The following is a 17,523-nucleotide window of genomic DNA, read 5'->3' as shown; positions in this document are numbered from 1 at the left end:
CTTTGCACAATGAAAATAACATTTATAAACGAATTATATACGAAATCTCTAAAAACGGGTTTTTTCTTTTCAATATAATTAAAAATCATATGCTTATATCGGATTATTTTATTTGCCTAATGCAATGTATAATAAATAATACACTGACTTATTGTATATATAATGTAGTCCCTCCCAGCTATCAACCCTAAAACTAATTCAGTTATAATCAAAACATAATCGTACTCTAATTATCAATCGGCCTGAGATATATTTTGAGCCGCGCTGATCAGTGTGTCGTGGATATCCTTGGCCGACTGCACGTGAACACGCACCGTGTTTAGATAAGTGGGATATGGAATGGGCCCAGCCGGATTGTCCTGCATAAAGTTGTCCATTCGCATGGCCGTCACAGCTCCGGGCAAATAATGCTGGGATGAGGTCAGCTGCTGCATGCACTGGATGGCCGTTTTGAGATGTAGTTCCATTTGATCGCAGCACGCGTAAAAGTCCTCCAGGTGCTTGTCAAAGCGGGGCACATGACCATGACCGCCTGTGTCCCGCTTGAGATTGTCCGCCAAATTGTTTTGCTGCAGCGTGAAAGCACTGGAACGAATGGTTAGGAACATTGACTCTCGCAGTGGCCCCAGCAGACTCTTCACTCTCGATATGTTGTCTAGCTTTTCGGCTTGTTGCTGCTGTTGTTGCTGTTGCTGTTGTTGTTGCTGCTGCTGTTGTTGTTGTTGATGTTGCTGCTGCTGCTGCATTGGCACTGGGCCGGGCGGCCCGGTGGGCATCATTGGCTGCGGCGATGACTGCATCATGGGCGAGACTTGCATCATGGGAGGTCCAGACATTTGCATCATATTCATATTGGGATTCATTTTGTATATTTACTATAAAGAAAGTCAAAAAAGTGCACGATTTTCACAACAAATTCGACTCAGCACGAATTTATCTCTGAACTAAGTTATCGACTACTAAGACTGTAATATCGGCTTGGTATTTTTCGTGTTTGGTCACACCTCCACATAATTTTAGCAGCTGTTTTCTGTTGTCGATAATAAATATATTTCCTATCGATGACAGCATTAAAATAATTTATCAAGATAGTAGACTCTATTCTAATTTAACAATTTATTCTACTAAAAATTTACGCGCAAAGCGCATTGTTAACGTCTAAGTAATATTGTGAACAAAAACTATGACTAGGTAAGTTAATGGTGTTCTGTCTTACAAAAAGCACAGCTAAAGGCGCCGAAACCCTAACCTAAAAATACATATACGAGAAAGAAATGTATCATCGTGCGGCCGAACGCTTTTTCGCAGATCCAGCATCGAATTGGGCGACGTAACGCCGCACAACATAAAACAACTGAAGAAACTCAACACGGTTGTCTTTCCCGTCTCCTACAATGACAAATTCTACGTGGACGTGCTGGAAGCCGGCGAACTGGCCAAGCTCGCCTACTATAACGACATCGTCGTGGGCGCCGTCTGCTGTCGCATCGACACCACGGACAACAAACGACGCCTCTACATCATGACACTGGGCTGCCTCTCGCCGTACCGTCGCCTGGGCATCGGCACCATCATGTTCGAGCACATACTGAACTATGCCGAAAAGGATGGCAACTTCGACAGCATCTTTCTGTGAGTGGATAGCAAGTGTGTGTGAACTCTGATCCTTTATTGTATTATCTTCAATCCATCCTCCTTGGCAGGCACGTGCAAATCAACAACGATGGCGCCATCGAGTTCTACAAGAAGTTTGGCTTCGAGATTGTCGACACCAAAGAGCAGTACTACAAACGCATCGAGCCAGCGGATGCGCACGTCCTGCAGAAGACGCTGCGCCGCAAGAAATCCGATTCACACAATCATGCATTTAGCAATGGAGCTGTGGGCGACAAGAAGGAGCGTCGAACCTGAAAGGGGGCTACTTTTGTGACATGTGGCCCAATCCTTACTCCCAAGCCTCACCATCACCAGGATTCAAGGACAAACGGAAAAACTTATTTAGTTTAAAACAAATTTCATAATTGAATAAAATCCTAGAGTTAAACAAAAGCTGCTCAGTAAAACAAGGGAAGAAGAAGAAGAAGAGAAGAGCTAGAAGTAAAACACGCCTTAGATAGACGACACTAAGTAAACCCCAAATTGGCTTAATATGTTTTTAATTAACAAAAACATGATCTTATCAAATCAGGCCATTAACTTGGCCTAATCAATCAAATGCGCGTGTGGCAGGCGAGTGGCATCCGTAGCTTCAGTTAGTCCATGCAACATGCAGCAACCGAGCACACGTCGAGGCGATGGCTTCGTCTATTGCTACGACAGCCTGTACAGGCTGCTCTTCTACCTGGGCATCCTCACGTTCCGGCTGCACAACCAGAGCGAGGGCGGACCGAGGTCGACGCGGCTGCGCGTTCTCTATGCACTGGCGGCACGCGCCGCCATCCTGCTGGGATTTGTGGGCGGGGTTTACGTCAAGCTGACCGATCCCCAGATGTCGCAGGCCATGTTCAGCCAGCTCTCGCCGCTGTTCAAGATCATCTTCTCCTGGGAGTGCATCTCGTGCTTCCTTACCTACGTGGAGCACTGCTTGTCCATGGATGCGTATTGCTCGAAACACATTGGTCTGCTGGCCAGCATGCAGCTGCTGGATACTGATATCTCAGCCGAGTTCCCGCATGTCCAGTGGCGCTATAATCGCACCCGCTCCAAGTACTGGTACGGCTCATCTCTGGTCTTCTGCCTGTATGTGGCGATATCCTTGGCGTTGATGTTCGACACGATGCAATGCAGCTGCGGCTACGTGTCCACCATACTCATCGCTAGCACCTACTCCATGCTGACCTCCATGCTGGGCACGATGGGCTTTATACACATCGCCCTCATGGACTACCTGCGCATACGCTTTCGCCTCATCATGAAGCTGGTGGAGCAGCAGTACGCGAAGGCAGACACCTCAGCCAAGGCCAATGAGGAGCAGCTGCAGCACATGGATCATTTGTTTGAGTTCACCAAGCGCTGCTCCCGTCTGCTGGACGTGATGAACGTTGTGTGCGGATATATCAGCGCTGCCGGCATCTTCTACGACTTCACTCACATGACCTGCTTTGTGTATATGCTCTGCCACAAGCTGCTCCTCCGAGAGTCATGGGACACCCAGTACACATTCGTATCGCTGCATCTGGTGGTTCACATCTACAAACTGCTCATGACCAGCGTCTATGGCTACCTGCTGCAGCGAGAGGTAAGAGTGATTTCCTTTCAGCTGTACGAGCACATCGTGTCAATTTCCCTAATCCCCTCCAGAAACGCAACTGCCTCCAGCTGCTCAGCAACTATGCCCATCACTTTGGCAACCAGGCAACGCTTAAAAATGCAGTTGAATCCTTCCAGCTCTGGCGTATGCAGAACAACGATTCGGCTCTCATTGGCTACAGCTTCCCTTGCAACATATCGCTAAACTATTTGGTAAGCACTCTAGCAACATTGTATATACTCATTTACGAAAACAAAACACAGCAACATATCTAAGCTAATCAAAAAGAGCCCAGCTTCATTGTCTTTATCGAGTTTTGAAAATGTATTTGCATCTATATAACTTTGCATGTATTTTAGGTTTTCAACGCTTTGGCTAACTATGTTATTGTTCTAGTGCAATTGCTCTTTCAGCTTCAGCTTAAGGATAAACAAGGTCAGCCGATTCGCATACCCAAGGATGTTGAGTTGTTGAAGCCTATTGGACAGCATACGCATCTTAGCAATGCAATATAATTTTTTTTTTAATTCAACAATTCACTAGTCTTGCTATTGCAAAAGAATTAATTTAATATATACATTCGAAACATTGCCGTTAGTGCATTTAACTCATGTTCTAAATGCAGAATGACAAAGCTTTCGCATGCGCGCAAATGCACTAAATTTGAACTAAAAAACCGAAAAATACCTAAAGTGAATAAGCTCTTTCAGTTTATGTGTGCATATGCATACCAAAATACTAAAAGTGTACATATGTATATGCTGCTTTAGTCTCTTTTTGCATGCACTTAATACCTACATATATGTTTTTTTTGCATGCAACTAGGTATACCATATAAATATACTAAAATAAGTCAACTTTGTAATCGAGTCTATAGATAAGTTCAAATGTTGGCGCCAAATAGGGCTGGAAAATACTTAGCTAAGTGCTCAAGGACTACAAAAAAATAATGCAAGAGCGTAAAAGAAGTTTTTTTGTTTTATTAAAATAAAAATGTATCTGATACAAAAAGTAAAAACTTGTATACTGCAATATCTCCATGTTCTTAAAATTCCCGAAGAGATTCATTTGACGATTCCATATATATGGCAAATGACCCTCGTAAAAGGCTTCGCAAAGCTCGTACAGCATCTATGTAGACAGGACCAAAACAAATCAGTCAACCAAGCAATTAATCTAATCTTAGTCCGAGTGCTTACCTGCAAGAAGAGGTCACTAACTGACATATAGAATAGGGTCTGGTAGCCCATACGCGTGGATAGCCAAATGGCCAGGTTAACAAAGTGAGTGCAGCGCAGCTTTGGCAAATTCTTTGAGGTGCGGAAAGCCTGCAGCAGGCGCAAAACGTCACGCAACTTTTGGCCACAACGCGCCACGTGCTGCAGCTCCGCCTCCACGTTGCTAATCATGAAGGTGTAATGGTGCATAGGACCGGCAAAGTTGCCAATGGTCTGACCGGCAATTTTTACGGCCGGCACAAAGTCAATGGAAAATGTGCGAAGATGCGAAACCGCTTGGATCGTATAGGCCACGCCGCGCCAAAAGTACTTCAGTTGGTAGTCCTCGTAGATGCCGTGAACCACATTGCCGTAGTTGTACAAGGCATTCGTAAAAATCCTATTTATCCAGCTCCTTAGCTTCGACTGGGACATGATCCTGCCCTTATTGTTGGCCAGGCGATTGGCTATCATACTATCGCTGCAAGCCTGTGAAAAGTCAAGGAACACAAAACCCGGCCGTTTGACGTCTTCCACCTGTTTGATGCGCGTGTACGCCGGAAAGCGCAGCTCCATCAAACATCCGCTTCATCGTCGTTATAGATACGCACTTTATGGGCCAAGCTGCCTGAGAAGGGGGAGTGAGATACTAGTCTAAGCTTGTTGCTAATCAAACTCCATTTCCATACTACTCACCAAATAGGATATCATTTTTGCATATGCTATTAAAGTAGGACTCCTGCAGGCGCAGTATTTTAAGCACATAATTCTTCACGGCCTTGAAGTCTTTAATGTTGCTAGGATCGTTTGGATTACGGATATCCTCGGCAATTTCTTGCAGATAACATTCAAAGTTGGACATTTCGATTTAGTTCTCTGAGGAAATGGCAGAATGAAAATAGTTACTAATACTATTACTATGTTTCGGACAGCAGCTATACATATGTACATATACATAGTTGTATATACCAATAAGTAATTATATGATATAGGGAATATTCACTCTAGAAAGTAATTGTTAAAGGACTGGGAAGCAAGCTTTCAAGTTACATATAATGTATGTATGTATGTATGTATGTAAATAAGTTCTGTTTATTTGGCAACTAAATATACATATATACATATGTATGCTCGTATTGAGTAATAAATTGGCACAAATGCTTATACATATGTATATTTGATGGTATGATTTACATATATGCATATGTATATGCTTCCACATATGAACATATGTACATATGTACTCATACAAATTACTGTGTTTTTATATACAGTTTATGTATTACAAATTTGAGCGCAATGATAACTGCATCGAAAAATCCGAACGCTGTTGACCAGCAGCGCCGGGACATGTTTGGTCCGCTTTGGCATACAAACAGGCATTACATACATACATGTACATGCGTGCACATACTACTTGTATGTGCATACGTGTATGTACTACAAATACATATGTACGCATTGTATATAGGTACACACGCAAAGCGCTTGGCTATGCCGCAGTTCCCGTCCCGGACATCGTTTATCGATTTGCGAAAAGCAACAACAACACCAACAGCAGCAGCCACAACAAAAACAACAACAACAACCACAACAACAGCAGCAGCAGTAAAAGCTCAAAATAACGGCAGCGGCAGCAGCAGCAGCAGCAGCGGCGGCGGCGGCGGTGACTGCGCCAGCAACTTCGTCGCTCTTTGTAGGCCGCGCCGCTTTAACATGATAGCGAAACCCCAAACACAGCACCAGCAGCAGCAGCAGCAGCGGCAGAGAATCGGCAGAAACAACAACATCAGCAGCAGCGACTAAAGCAAAAACAACAGCGCACACACACACACAGACAAATACACGCGCGCGCTCACACAATACATATAGTCATGCACACACACATACGTCCACACGCCCATGCACAGTGCCATGCCCCCGGCTTCACACCGCCGCCGCACGCAAACGCCCCACGCCCCACACTCCACGCCTCTCGCACAGCTGCCCCCTGCTTTAGCCTGCCCGGCCGCTCAGCCATTCGCCGCTAGTAAAAGGGAGAACAATAGAGTGTGAGTGAGTGAGAGAGATATATAGAGAGAGTGAGAGAGGGGGCAGATAGGCGGGCGGAAAGGGAAAAGGGGGACGCGGCTGCCGGGCTTTTGATGGCAACGATGATGACGATGGGAACTGGTGACTAGGCATGGGGCGGCCACAAGGACGCGGCAGGCGGCTCTCACTCAGTCGGGTGGGGGCGCTGGAATCAAGAGGCGTGGCAGAACGGGGGCGAGCTGGCGGTGTGCGGCAGGCACTCGCAATAGGAGCTGGTAAAAGGAAGGTGCTTGCTGGCTGCCGCTGCTGTTGCCGTCGCTGTCGCCGCTGCCGTCGTCGTCGTCGTCGTCGTCACCGTCGTTGGCTGAAGCACGGGACATAGAGAAAAGCGAAAAAATATAATAAAAGCAACAAAAACGCGCACAAGCTGAAGAGATACAAACATACACACACACAGAGCTGCATGGATGTATGTATGTATGCATGTGCTTGTATACGTATGTATGTATGTATATGCAGGCGGGTCGACGTCTACGTGTTAGTTTGGGCCACGCTAGTCCGCCACACAAACACAATCATATACACATACACACACACATATACGCACATACTATAGAAGGAGCTGTGCGGGCGGGACGCAGTGCTTGGGAAGGGAACTGGTCGTAGGTTCGCTACAGTCGTCGCAAGCCAACAGCAGCAGCAGCAGCAGCAGCGACAGCAGCTGAGTGGGCCAAGTGTGTGGCGCTGGCTGAGACGACGACGACGGCAACAAAACAACTTGAAAAAGGAAAAGAGCCGCAGCAAGAGCTGTTGGGGATGTGGCGGACCGAGGGGGCGGTGGTTCGGGCACAAAATTCTACAACGTTGCTGCCTTGAATCGATGGAAACAATTTGGGATGCTGCTCACCAGTGGCAGCGGCAAATGGCAACGGCAACAGCAACAGCAGCAAACGACAACGGCAACGTCAGCGACGGACGGCCGTTCGCTCGTCTTGCTCGTTCACTCGGGCCGCAGTCAAAGCAGCTTATGAAGAGACGAGAAAAGGGAGATGGCAAAATTAAATGCGAGTCAACGCAGCGACGGCGGACCCAGCAGCAGCGACAACAACACTCAAAAACAAAGCTGAAGAAAAGCAGAAGAGGCAGAAGGCAAAACGGCAGCAAAAGTTATTTAACAACAACAACAACAACAACAAGAGTTGCCGTGTTGCAAAAATACAAATCACAAGCAGAGCCAGATGCAGAGGCAGCGGGAATATGTAGAGAGTGCGAAACGAAAACAGAGCGCAACGGAAAGCAAGAGAGCGCCAGAGAGCGGCGAGAGGGCGGTGGCCACAGCAAGCAACTGATAAGAGCGGTGACAGCGCTTGAACTTTACAACAAAAGCATTTAGACATCGGAAGCAGAGCAACAATGAGTGCATCACGATGAGCAACGATCACTGCGAACAGCGGGTGTCAAAATCGATTGCGAGCCAAATATATAAACAATTACATATACATATATACGTATGTGTGTGCATACATAAGTATGCTAAGTAATGACCTTGAACTTCAGTTTCTGCAATCTCAATGCCAACAGCCGTTGCCGTTGAATGAAGGTGCAACAGTTTTACAGCATTCATGTGTATGCAATGTCTGTGTAAATAAGCTGTATTAAGCCAGTCGCTGAATGCTACACGAATGTGAGCACATAAACATACATACATATGGTTTGGCTTGGTTTGAGTTTGAAAAGATCTGAGCTTTGACAGAGAGCTTTTAGAGTTCACTTAAACTGCATAATCGATTGAGAACATCCGTTAGAAAAGCTTTTCGCATGCGAAGAGAAGGAGGGAGCGAGCACGCAATACCGCGTGCAGCAACAAAATTGTCGATAGATAAACATCTTTTGATTTTCACTTTCTTTGCAGGTAAACTTAATGCGGGTAATTCTTAAAACAAATGGCAAAGCGGTAAACAGGATACGACTGAAATTTAGTTTAACTAATGCTAGATCTTCTGGTCAATGTTCGACGAAATAATATTATACAAGTCCCCTAAACAGGACCCCGCACTGTAATAACGTATCGCGGGGAGTGGAAGAGTGGGGTGTGTTTTCAGTGCGAAACTCGTCAGTTCTGGCATGTTAGTTGTACGCTCGCACATGCATACATATACATGCATAGCACACACATACATACAAACATATATATATATATATACATATATACAGAAAGGCATCATCAAACAACAAAAACAAACTGAAACGGCAGCAGCAACAACAATAACAAACTCATGCTTTTGCCTTGTGGGTCGCGGCGACAGCAACGGACGAACGTAGTCATGAAATTGAGTTTGCTTTGTTGTTGTTGTTGTTGTTGCTGCTGCTGCTGCCGTTCGGTTCCGCACAGCAGCGGGCGTCGAATGTGGGCGGCTAACAGAAACGTTGGAGCGGCGCTGTGGCGGCGGCAATGGCGTCGCAACCGTTGCGCGCTTATTGCGAGCGCCAAACTGCGCTGTCGCTATGTGTCCCGGCTCAGTGTGTGTGCGTAAATGTGTGTCTATGTTTGTGTGTTTTTATTTGTGTCGGTGTGTATTTGTATGTGTGTATGTGTTCATGTCATGGGGCTGGCTGCCTGCCGCCGTTGCTGCTGCTGCCGTTGAACGCCAACGACGACTCCAACGAAAACAACAACAACAACAACAACAGCTACGGCGACGACGACGACGACGACGTCGACTACAATGATGATAATGATGACGATGATGTTGTGCTGCTTCTTGTTCTTCTTTACACGTCCTCCAACGACGGTTCGCCTCACTGTCGCTTCGTTCGTACGCTGGCGCGTTGCTCTTACTGTTCTTGTTGTTGCTGTTGTTACTGTTGTTGCTGTTGCTGTTGCTGCTGCTGCCCTGCTTGCCTGCCTGCCAGGCTGCTGTCGCGTCGCTGGCGCCGCTGCTTGCTGCGGTCTCTGCTTTTGCTGCTGCTGCGGCTGCCGCCGCTGCCGATGCCGATGCCTCTGTTAGGTTGTGTGCATGCAGCTCATGTGCGCTCTCCTCATTCAAGTGTCCAACTTTTGTCGAGGCGGTCATACAAAACGGCAGTCGCTCGTTCGTTCGTTCGCTGGCCTCTCACTGTTTGCCGTTGTTCACTGTTCGCAGTTCGCTCGTTGCCTGTACACTTCGCCTTGCCTCTGTTCTTTGCCGTTCGTTCGGAGGGGGAAGGCGCTGCTGTGGTCGTGGTCTTGCCGTCAACGGTCAATAGCGCGCCCACACGCCTATAAAAAGATTTCTGTTCGTGTCGCTTGTACATGTGTGTGTGTGTGTGAGTGAGTGCGTGTGTGCGTACGTACGAACGCAAGCGTATTGGTGAAAACTGTTAAAGCGTCGCTGCAAAAAGGTTTTTTGAAAAACCGTTAACGCTAAACCATGAAGGAAATGAAAGTGGCTCGAGCGATTAGCGAGTCCTCCACAACCTCCGATAATACATCCGATTTCATTGATATTGTCAAGAAGTACGATGTCGTCTACAATAATCACAATCCTGATTATAAGAACGTCGAGGTGAAGATGAAGGTCTGGACACAAATAGCGGACGAGATTGGATTATCAGTGGGTAAGGAGCCAACAACAAAAAATAGCGGTGCAAAAAATTAAGGGAAGAGCAACAACAAAACACACGGCAAATACACACACACACATACACACTTAGAAATCTACGAGAGAAAAAAAAAAGGAAGTTGTGTGGCGGCGGCGGTAACAGAGAACCGCTGCGGCCGCCTGTTCGCTTAAATTCAATTACTACGTGCAAGGCACACAGTCAAATACATACATACATATATGCATACACATACACACTTGTACATACTGCGAAACTCGCACACTCAACCAGCGGCCCGCGTCGCACGGCGAAGCGGACAAATGCTCTGCTGTCGCGGCGTCGCTGCGACGACGAACCGCCGGCCGTTTTATTTTGTGTATGTGTTTCTGTATATATGTATTCTGTATGTATGTGTGTGCATGTGTAAGAGTGTGAGCGCGCCTACAGATGATTGTATGCGGGGGCGAGTGCGGTGCGGCTGGCATGGCGCTGTGCAGAACGCGGCCGCGGTCGGCGAATTGCAGTGAGAGACAAAAACAAAAACAAGAAAAGCAGCCCTTGCATACCAACAAACATATACCCTACAGCCCAATTCTTTTACATTTTCTGTACAATATGCAAAAGTCGCTATTATAAGAGAACCTAAAATATATTATAACACACAAATACATATGCATAGCCATCTAAATCTAGTTGTTGTTACAAAACTGACATTAAACGATTTAATAATGCATCATTGTCACAAACCAGATGGCAAAATTAGCATAGCTCTGGTAAGAGCATAATGAAAACACGAACGCGCAGAAAAGGCAAACAAAAACATAAGAGCGAAACTGATACAAGCTGCGCGCTCAGTGGTGCTGTTATTGTTATTGTTGCCAGTGCGATGCTGAGAGAGAACTTAACGTCACCCAGTTTGACGCATGCATGGATCTGAGACTAGGATAATAGAAGCACTGTCAAAATTAGTCACAAAAAAACGAAGCCAAAAAGAAATAACTGCTTTGCTAATTTCTTTGTCTATGAATGTAATAATGTACATATACAGTCAGAATTAGGCGTACGTGAAGTAATTCAGTTTTCTGCAACAACATTAACTGTGACACCCTGTTGCTTCTGCGCATCTCCTCTCTCTCTCCCTCTCTCTTACTGTCCTTCATACTCTCACGGACGTTTCGCCTTCTCCCATTTGGGTTTCTCGAATGTCAGCATAAAAACAAATGCGGACGCAAAATTCTGTTGGCAGTTTGTTTTTGTTGCAGGCAGACCAATTGGTCGCTGTTGCATTTCACTTTCATTAGGAGTTTTATCATAAGTTCTTATTGTGAGTGAAATTTTAATTAATGGAAAAGTAAGTTTTAAATTATTTTGCATAATTGCAAATGCACCAAGGTATTCAAACTGAAAATATTTACTATTAGAATATGTACATATATACATGTATGTACATGCATATTATTATACATAAATATGCACATGTGTAAATGCTTGTATGTACGTATTCAACGCCAGTGAAAATTAGGAAGCTTAATCAGAAGCTGCTACCACTAACGATATTCCAGTAACATTTACATTGTATGCACACACCTACATATGTATATGTATACGTACCTACACTTTTATGTTTGTGTTATTTATTTATTTGCGATCCCACTTACTCTACACTTTCAATTGACAATTGCGCATCACTCGCAATATAAAGCCGGCACCCGTCCACTTCGATCGACAGAACTCGAGCGACTAAAGTATAAAGAGGAACAATGCTTTTTCTGTGAAACAGAAGCTTAGGAATAAAACACGATTGAGTGATAGTGTGTCTCTTAACAGTGGAGCTACGCAATCAGGGATGCCAAGTCAAAATTTGAAAATTACGTAGCCAGGCTACAAAATCTACGTGTTTTTTCGTAGCGCAATGTTGCTGAAATACGTAGATCTACGTACTTTTTTTAAGCAATAAATAAAAAATGAATAAACCATTAAATTTGTAAATTAACTGTATTGTACTTCGTCGTTATTAATTTCATTTGTCGTTTTAGAAAGCAAATTACATTATTCAAATTATACATATTCATTTATGTATGTACATGTTTTACAAAAATTTATACATGTTTCGATTTAAATATTTCAGGTGTTTGTCAGAAGTCTCTAAGTTTTCTTTTAATCCACTTTTGGTGTGAGTTGAACTTCCCTTTTTTACGTTTGAGACATAACGCCAAAAGTCGTCTGGCAGTACGGATTTCTCTTGGTTGGAGTTACGTTTGCTTCTTCGTCGGTGTCACTTGTTAAAATTTCAATTTTTTGTGAATTCATTCACTTGACTTTTTTCTCTCCAATTTTTAGCCCAAATTCTAAAGCCCAAATTCTAAAGTAAGCGATGCCGATCTTTTTCAATTTAGTGCTGCTAACCCATTGAAAACTGCATTCGTAAACATATCGAAAACGAAATTTAGTGCGGCTAACCCAATATAAACCATATTATCCTTTTTATTTAATTCATAATATATTGATATTACCCAAAAAATTTTGCTTTTAGTGTATTTTGCAATATTTTTTAAAAGTACGTAGTTTTAATCTCATCGCACGTAGGCACGTAGATCTCCTTTAAAATACGGAGATCTACGTCCAAAGACGGAGGGTTGGCATCCCTGTACGCAATTAATATTGTGCCTTTTCACTCAAAAATGAGATAGCATATGTACGTATGTATATGTAACGCGTATATATGTTTGTATATAGAGTATTTTGATATTGCAGGCAAGAGAAGCTGGACATACAATATGAATTGATTACCAATGAATTTCTTATAACAAATTTACGACATATGTACATATAATATGAAATTGAGAAACTTAAGTCACGCTTTAATCATCGCAACAAACGCTCATCTCTGAGAACGCAGTTGTTGAGATTGGCTAGAAATATGATTTACGTATTGAAGTGGAAATGGATATATGAATGAATGTATGTACACATACATATGTATGTATAGGCCTGTTATACTGCTTTGTATACGACATACATACATTTTTGTGTGCTTAAGTGTATGAGTATATTATAAGGCGTATTCCTAAGCATAAGTGGATCATGTCATCATCTGTACATCTGTAAGTATGTACATACAGTCCATTGTGTGCATACATACATACATACATACGTAATTTTTATTTGTATGTGTTCTTTTATGGTCTTCAAATGACAGCTTAAAACCCAGAATATGATGAAAGATGATGAATCAATACACATACAAACATGTACATACATATGTATGTATGTATTTAACTAGATGGCCTATAACACATCAAATCCATAAATTTTTCAGTCTGACTGCACAATAAAAGTATGCAATTAAAAACTTTTAAGAAATAAACACATACATACATACATATGTACATATTTTGTATGTATGCATTATACAGTTGTTTTTTGTTATTTTTAAAATCGGTGTGCCCGACTAGGTCCTCTAAATCCCGAATGATCTGGATTAATTAATTATTTTTGTAAGACAACAATTAAACAAACATACTACAATTAAAATATTAAAATCTCTCACTTATTATTATTATTATTTATTTTTTAATGTTAAAGAAGAAAAATATGAATAATTTCTTTTTCCATGTGAAAACACTTTTGTCAAACTGTATTTTTTCTTCGCTTGTATTTCCAACTTTAAAACTAATTGAAAATCTTTGTTTACATTTTACAGAAGCTTCGAAGCGAAAATGGAAAAACCTTCGCGACAGTTATACGAAATATCTGCGTTCCTTTCGAGTTGGTACAAAAACATCAAAGAAATATCAGTATTGGGCGCACGCGGATCACATGGAGTTCCTCAAACCGTTCCAGGGACCTGGCAGGTGAGTCTCCTGCACAAGAATTCCCATGGGCCAGTCGAATTGAACGTTCGCATCCTCCACAGAAACTCGGCGAATGGCAATGGCAAGTCGAACGATGAGGATGACAACGAATGCGACTTTGGCTACCAGGTGCTGGCCAAGGCGGCCAGCAATGGAGGAGAGGATGACCTGAAGATTACCATTGCCACGGCGACGGCATCCACCTCGGCGCTCAGCACGCAGACCGTGAACAGTTATACGACGCCGATACTGACGCCCAGCGTGGCCGCCACGCCCCCCAGCCTAGTCTCGCCCGGAGCGCTCAGCAACTCCGGCGCGGCGCCGCAGAACCACAATAGCAATAGCAACGGTAGCAGCAACTGTGCTGCGGTGGCCCCTCTGACGCTCAGCTCGATGACGCCGCCGGCCGCCAACTGCAGCAACAGCAGCTCCAACAGCGGCATCCTCCCTCTGCCCGCCCTGCCCCTGAGTGCCGGCAAGAGCTCTGTCAGTGCCAATGCCGCTGCGCTGGCCACCCTAGCCAGCCTGCCCATGGGCATCGGCGGACTGCCCGCTGCGGCTGCGGCCCAGATGTTCACGCTGAAGGCCGCAGCGGCTGCCGCCGGACTGCCGCTGACGTCGACGGCCAACTGCAGCACCGCGAACAATGTGGGCTGCCTGATCATCGAGCCGCATCTGTTCGCTGCCGCGGACAACTTCAAGAAGGAGCTGAGCGCAGCGGCGGCAGCTGGTGCGCCGCTGGGTCTCTTCCAGAATCTGGCCAATCGGCACAATCTGAACGGAAATGCGACGACTGCAGCTCTGGGGCTGGGCAATCCGACGCCACCGCCGCCCCCACCGGCGGCGCCACCCAGCTCTAAGGTGAGGCGAGTGCAGCCATCGCCACAGACAGCTGCCATTAACCTCAGCTGTACAAGCTCCAATACAAGCGCAACCTCAGCCAACTGCTCCCAGCCCTCGCCCGCCAAGACGCGCAAGATCAGCGATCCGCGCTTCCCCAGCGACTGGGACGTGTCCGCTGTGCTGCAGGCCAATCGGGAACTGGACGCGAATACGCTATTCTTCTTGAGTCTGGCGCGGCAGGTGCGCGCCATGCCCATGAAGTTCCAATCGCTGGCCAAGATGCGCTGCATGCGCATCGTCAGCGACATCGAGCTGGAGCTGGAGAACTTCGACTGCAATGGCGTGGTGCCGCCCGAGGAGTCGGGCAGCACGGCAAACCTCAAGTACTGCACCGACACACCGCCGCCCCAGCAGCCAGATGGCTCCACGCTGAACGCACCCGCTGGCGGCGGAATGGTGCCCGAGGGCTCCACGGAGCACTTTGTATATGTGATGTCGCCGTCGCGCGTTGAGAGCATGATAGACATCTCATCGGATGAGGAGAGCAACATGAACGGAGGACTACCGCCTGCAGCTGCTGGTGCTGGCCTCTCCACTGCTGTGGCCACCGGAGCTGTCCACTGAGAGCGCTGTCCTCCACTTCCACCTCCATCTCCAGCTATCTTATAACCACTTACAAAGCGTATTGTTAAACTTAAGTAAACTTAAATTAAATACATTAAAGTACAGTTTGTCGTCTTAGTTGTTGTTGTTGTTTGGACTCGGAACAATTTATTTACACGATTCTCGTACTATATGAAGCTTAACGATATGAAAATGGTGAAAATCTCAGTGGAATCTGGTACATGAATCGCGGATAATGTCGTTAATTTGTTACTACTTGGTATGGTGAATGAATTTCATTCAGGAAGTTGATGCACATGCTCCACTTTACGACTGCACCTTGCTCTTGGTGGTGAAGGCGAAGTAGGCAACGCCGCCGACCAGCACAGCGGCGAGCAGCTCAGCCTTGATCCAGGGTCCCTTGTAGGCGCTCTTTGTGGGCACGGTGATGTCCAGCAGAGATTTGACGGAGGAGACCTTGTCACCATCGCGCTGTGCCTTGCGCACATTGGCATAGCCGTCCTCGTCGAAGAGACGCACCAGCACATTGCCGCTGCTGCCCTGCTTGATGTCCTCCACCCAGCTCACCTGCAATACGCATCAGATTAGGTGAGACTTTGAACAATAATAAAGGGGGCAGCACTCACCTGGTATTTGCTATCGCCCACCTTGGCGACGGGCACAACCTTGCCGCAGGGGAACTCTGCGAACAGGCTGGGCTGCGCCGAGTTGCTGCACTGCAAGGTGAACTCGGCAACATGAGCCAACTGCGTCAGAATTGTTGCGTCCTGTGTGCTGAAGGCGGTCAACGTGGCCTTGCAGCTGGCCTGGGCGCCCGTGGCGCAGGCGAGCGCAATCAAGCAGAGCACGAGTGTTTGGCGTTGCATTATCACCGTGATTTTTTTAGTGTTTAATTAAATAGTGTATCAAAAGTCCGACGTACGACTCAAACCCAAAGCGGCGGCAGCTACTTTCTATGTCTATCAACGCCACGACAGCAAACGTCACTTGACAGCCGACGGCTACGAGACGTCAGCAGCGAACGTCACTTTACAACATTGTCAGGGCTGACAAATGCGGTGGCAGCAGAAAGCTCAGCGCTACGATTGATGCATCGTGTAGCAGGCAGCTTACTGTTGTGCGATATTTTAAAATTATTTGTCGTTAAAATTTGATATTAAGAAACTAATAAGCTAAATATAATTATTTATATATAAAGGATAAATAAGTAACGGTAAGCTATAATATTAAAGGCTTTATATAAAGTAAATAAACATGAAATGCCAATCAAGCGCATTAGGGGAATTTTCGCGTATAAAATTATTATTAAAGAAGGCATGACCATATACGACGATTTGAGTAGATCTCTGTCAGATCTGTGTAAGAAGTTAGTTACCCTGTACCTGGGAACTAATTCTACATGTAGCTCCGTCCTCTTATAATCGAAAACCTTTTCCATTTACACAAAGTCGATCGAACTGCAAATATTTCAGAGCAAATCTATTACACCTATAAGGTTTTAATCCCCAATTCAATTTCTCATAAAGCTTATACAATTTATTTAACTATTTAACCTTTTTATATACGAAATATCTATATGAAATTCTTCACGTAGCTGAGCTACGGTAGCTCCGTTCTTAGCTAGCGCTGAGCACATATTAGCTAAAAAATATATTACGAAAATCAATTGTAACTGTAAAATTTTAAATAAATCTTTAAAAAAGTATACAACAAAGTCTTAACATAATAATCAAACAACAAAAATAAATAAATAAAAAAAATAAATATTATTATTTATTATTATTATTATTATTATTATTTATTTATTTATTTTATTTTATTTTTAAAATTTTAATGTATATTAGCAATGGTATGAAACTTCATGTATATTTTAAATAGTGGATAGGTATTAAATAACAATAAAATATTTTTTGAAAAATATTATAAGTGAGTCAAAGGCTTCGCAACACAACAAATACAATTTGCGCTATTTTATATCAATGCTCGCATCTTTGAGTCCTCTATTCATTTTCATCTATTTGGGATAAATATTAAAGAGCCAATAAATATTTATATATGTTTTACAATTAACTCAAAAGTTGCCTTGTAATAGTTTTTTGTAGGGTATTTCGTAGTCGTTCAT

General features: G+C 44.5%; 5 protein-coding genes and 1 pseudogene across 7 annotated transcripts; 3 read left to right on the top strand and 3 right to left on the bottom strand.

Annotated features, from left to right (window-relative positions):
* Positions 1 to 93: 93 nt before the first annotated feature.
* On the bottom strand, positions 94 to 1,018 carry ix (mediator complex subunit intersex). Its single transcript, XM_018012697.2, has one exon. It carries the CDS (start codon positions 861 to 863, stop codon positions 234 to 236), a length of 630 nt encoding a protein of 209 aa, XP_017868186.1. The 5' UTR covers positions 864 to 1,018; the 3' UTR covers positions 94 to 233.
* A 12-nt stretch (positions 1,019 to 1,030) lies between these two features.
* Positions 1,031 to 2,049, top strand: san (Probable N-acetyltransferase san). The gene is made up of 3 exons (XM_018012698.2): positions 1,031 to 1,191; positions 1,309 to 1,632; positions 1,704 to 2,049. Exons 1-3 carry the CDS (start codon positions 1,184 to 1,186, stop codon positions 1,909 to 1,911), a joined length of 540 nt encoding a protein of 179 aa, XP_017868187.1. The 5' UTR covers positions 1,031 to 1,183; the 3' UTR covers positions 1,912 to 2,049.
* Positions 2,050 to 2,195: 146 nt separating this feature from the next.
* Gr47b (Gustatory receptor 47b) lies at positions 2,196 to 4,277 on the top strand. Its single transcript, XM_018009245.2, has 3 exons — positions 2,196 to 3,238; positions 3,301 to 3,462; positions 3,610 to 4,277. Exons 1-3 carry the CDS (start codon positions 2,267 to 2,269, stop codon positions 3,763 to 3,765), a joined length of 1,290 nt encoding a protein of 429 aa, XP_017864734.1. The 5' UTR covers positions 2,196 to 2,266; the 3' UTR covers positions 3,766 to 4,277.
* Positions 4,172 to 11,872, bottom strand: LOC108615014 (cyclic GMP-AMP synthase-like receptor; annotated as a pseudogene). Its single transcript, XR_016270591.1, has 4 exons — positions 11,692 to 11,872; positions 5,164 to 5,343; positions 4,450 to 5,095; positions 4,172 to 4,381 (listed from the first exon to the last, which is right to left on the bottom strand). The product of XR_016270591.1 is annotated as a cyclic GMP-AMP synthase-like receptor (transcript).
* On the top strand, positions 9,522 to 15,518 carry LOC108617054 (uncharacterized). 2 transcript variants are annotated; one of them, XM_018012695.2, is made up of 3 exons: positions 9,522 to 10,095; positions 13,784 to 13,934; positions 13,997 to 15,518. In XM_018012695.2, the coding sequence occupies exons 1-3, from the start codon at positions 9,909 to 9,911 to the stop codon at positions 15,399 to 15,401; spliced, it is 1,743 nt and encodes a 580-aa protein (XP_017868184.1). In that variant the 5' UTR covers positions 9,522 to 9,908; the 3' UTR covers positions 15,402 to 15,518. The 2 variants fall into 2 exon arrangements, with proteins under 2 accessions (XP_017868184.1, XP_089327835.1); XM_089471709.1 differs by lacking the exon at positions 9,522 to 10,095 and adding an exon at positions 10,113 to 11,431.
* Tapdelta (Translocon-associated protein delta) lies at positions 15,507 to 16,415 on the bottom strand. The gene is made up of 2 exons (XM_018012699.2): positions 16,028 to 16,415; positions 15,507 to 15,968 (listed from the first exon to the last, which is right to left on the bottom strand). Exons 1-2 carry the CDS (start codon positions 16,265 to 16,267, stop codon positions 15,708 to 15,710), a joined length of 501 nt encoding a protein of 166 aa, XP_017868188.1. The 5' UTR covers positions 16,268 to 16,415; the 3' UTR covers positions 15,507 to 15,707.
* Between the last annotated feature and the right edge of the window lie 1,108 nt (positions 16,416 to 17,523).

The sequence above is a fragment of the Drosophila arizonae genome, chromosome 5 (genome assembly GCF_054131065.1).
Source record: "Drosophila arizonae isolate 15081-1271.41 chromosome 5, UAZ_ARI_1.0, whole genome shotgun sequence".
In the NCBI taxonomy this organism is placed as follows: Eukaryota; Metazoa; Arthropoda; class Insecta; order Diptera; family Drosophilidae; genus Drosophila; species Drosophila arizonae.
This window is presented reverse-complemented; position numbering and strand designations above follow the sequence as displayed.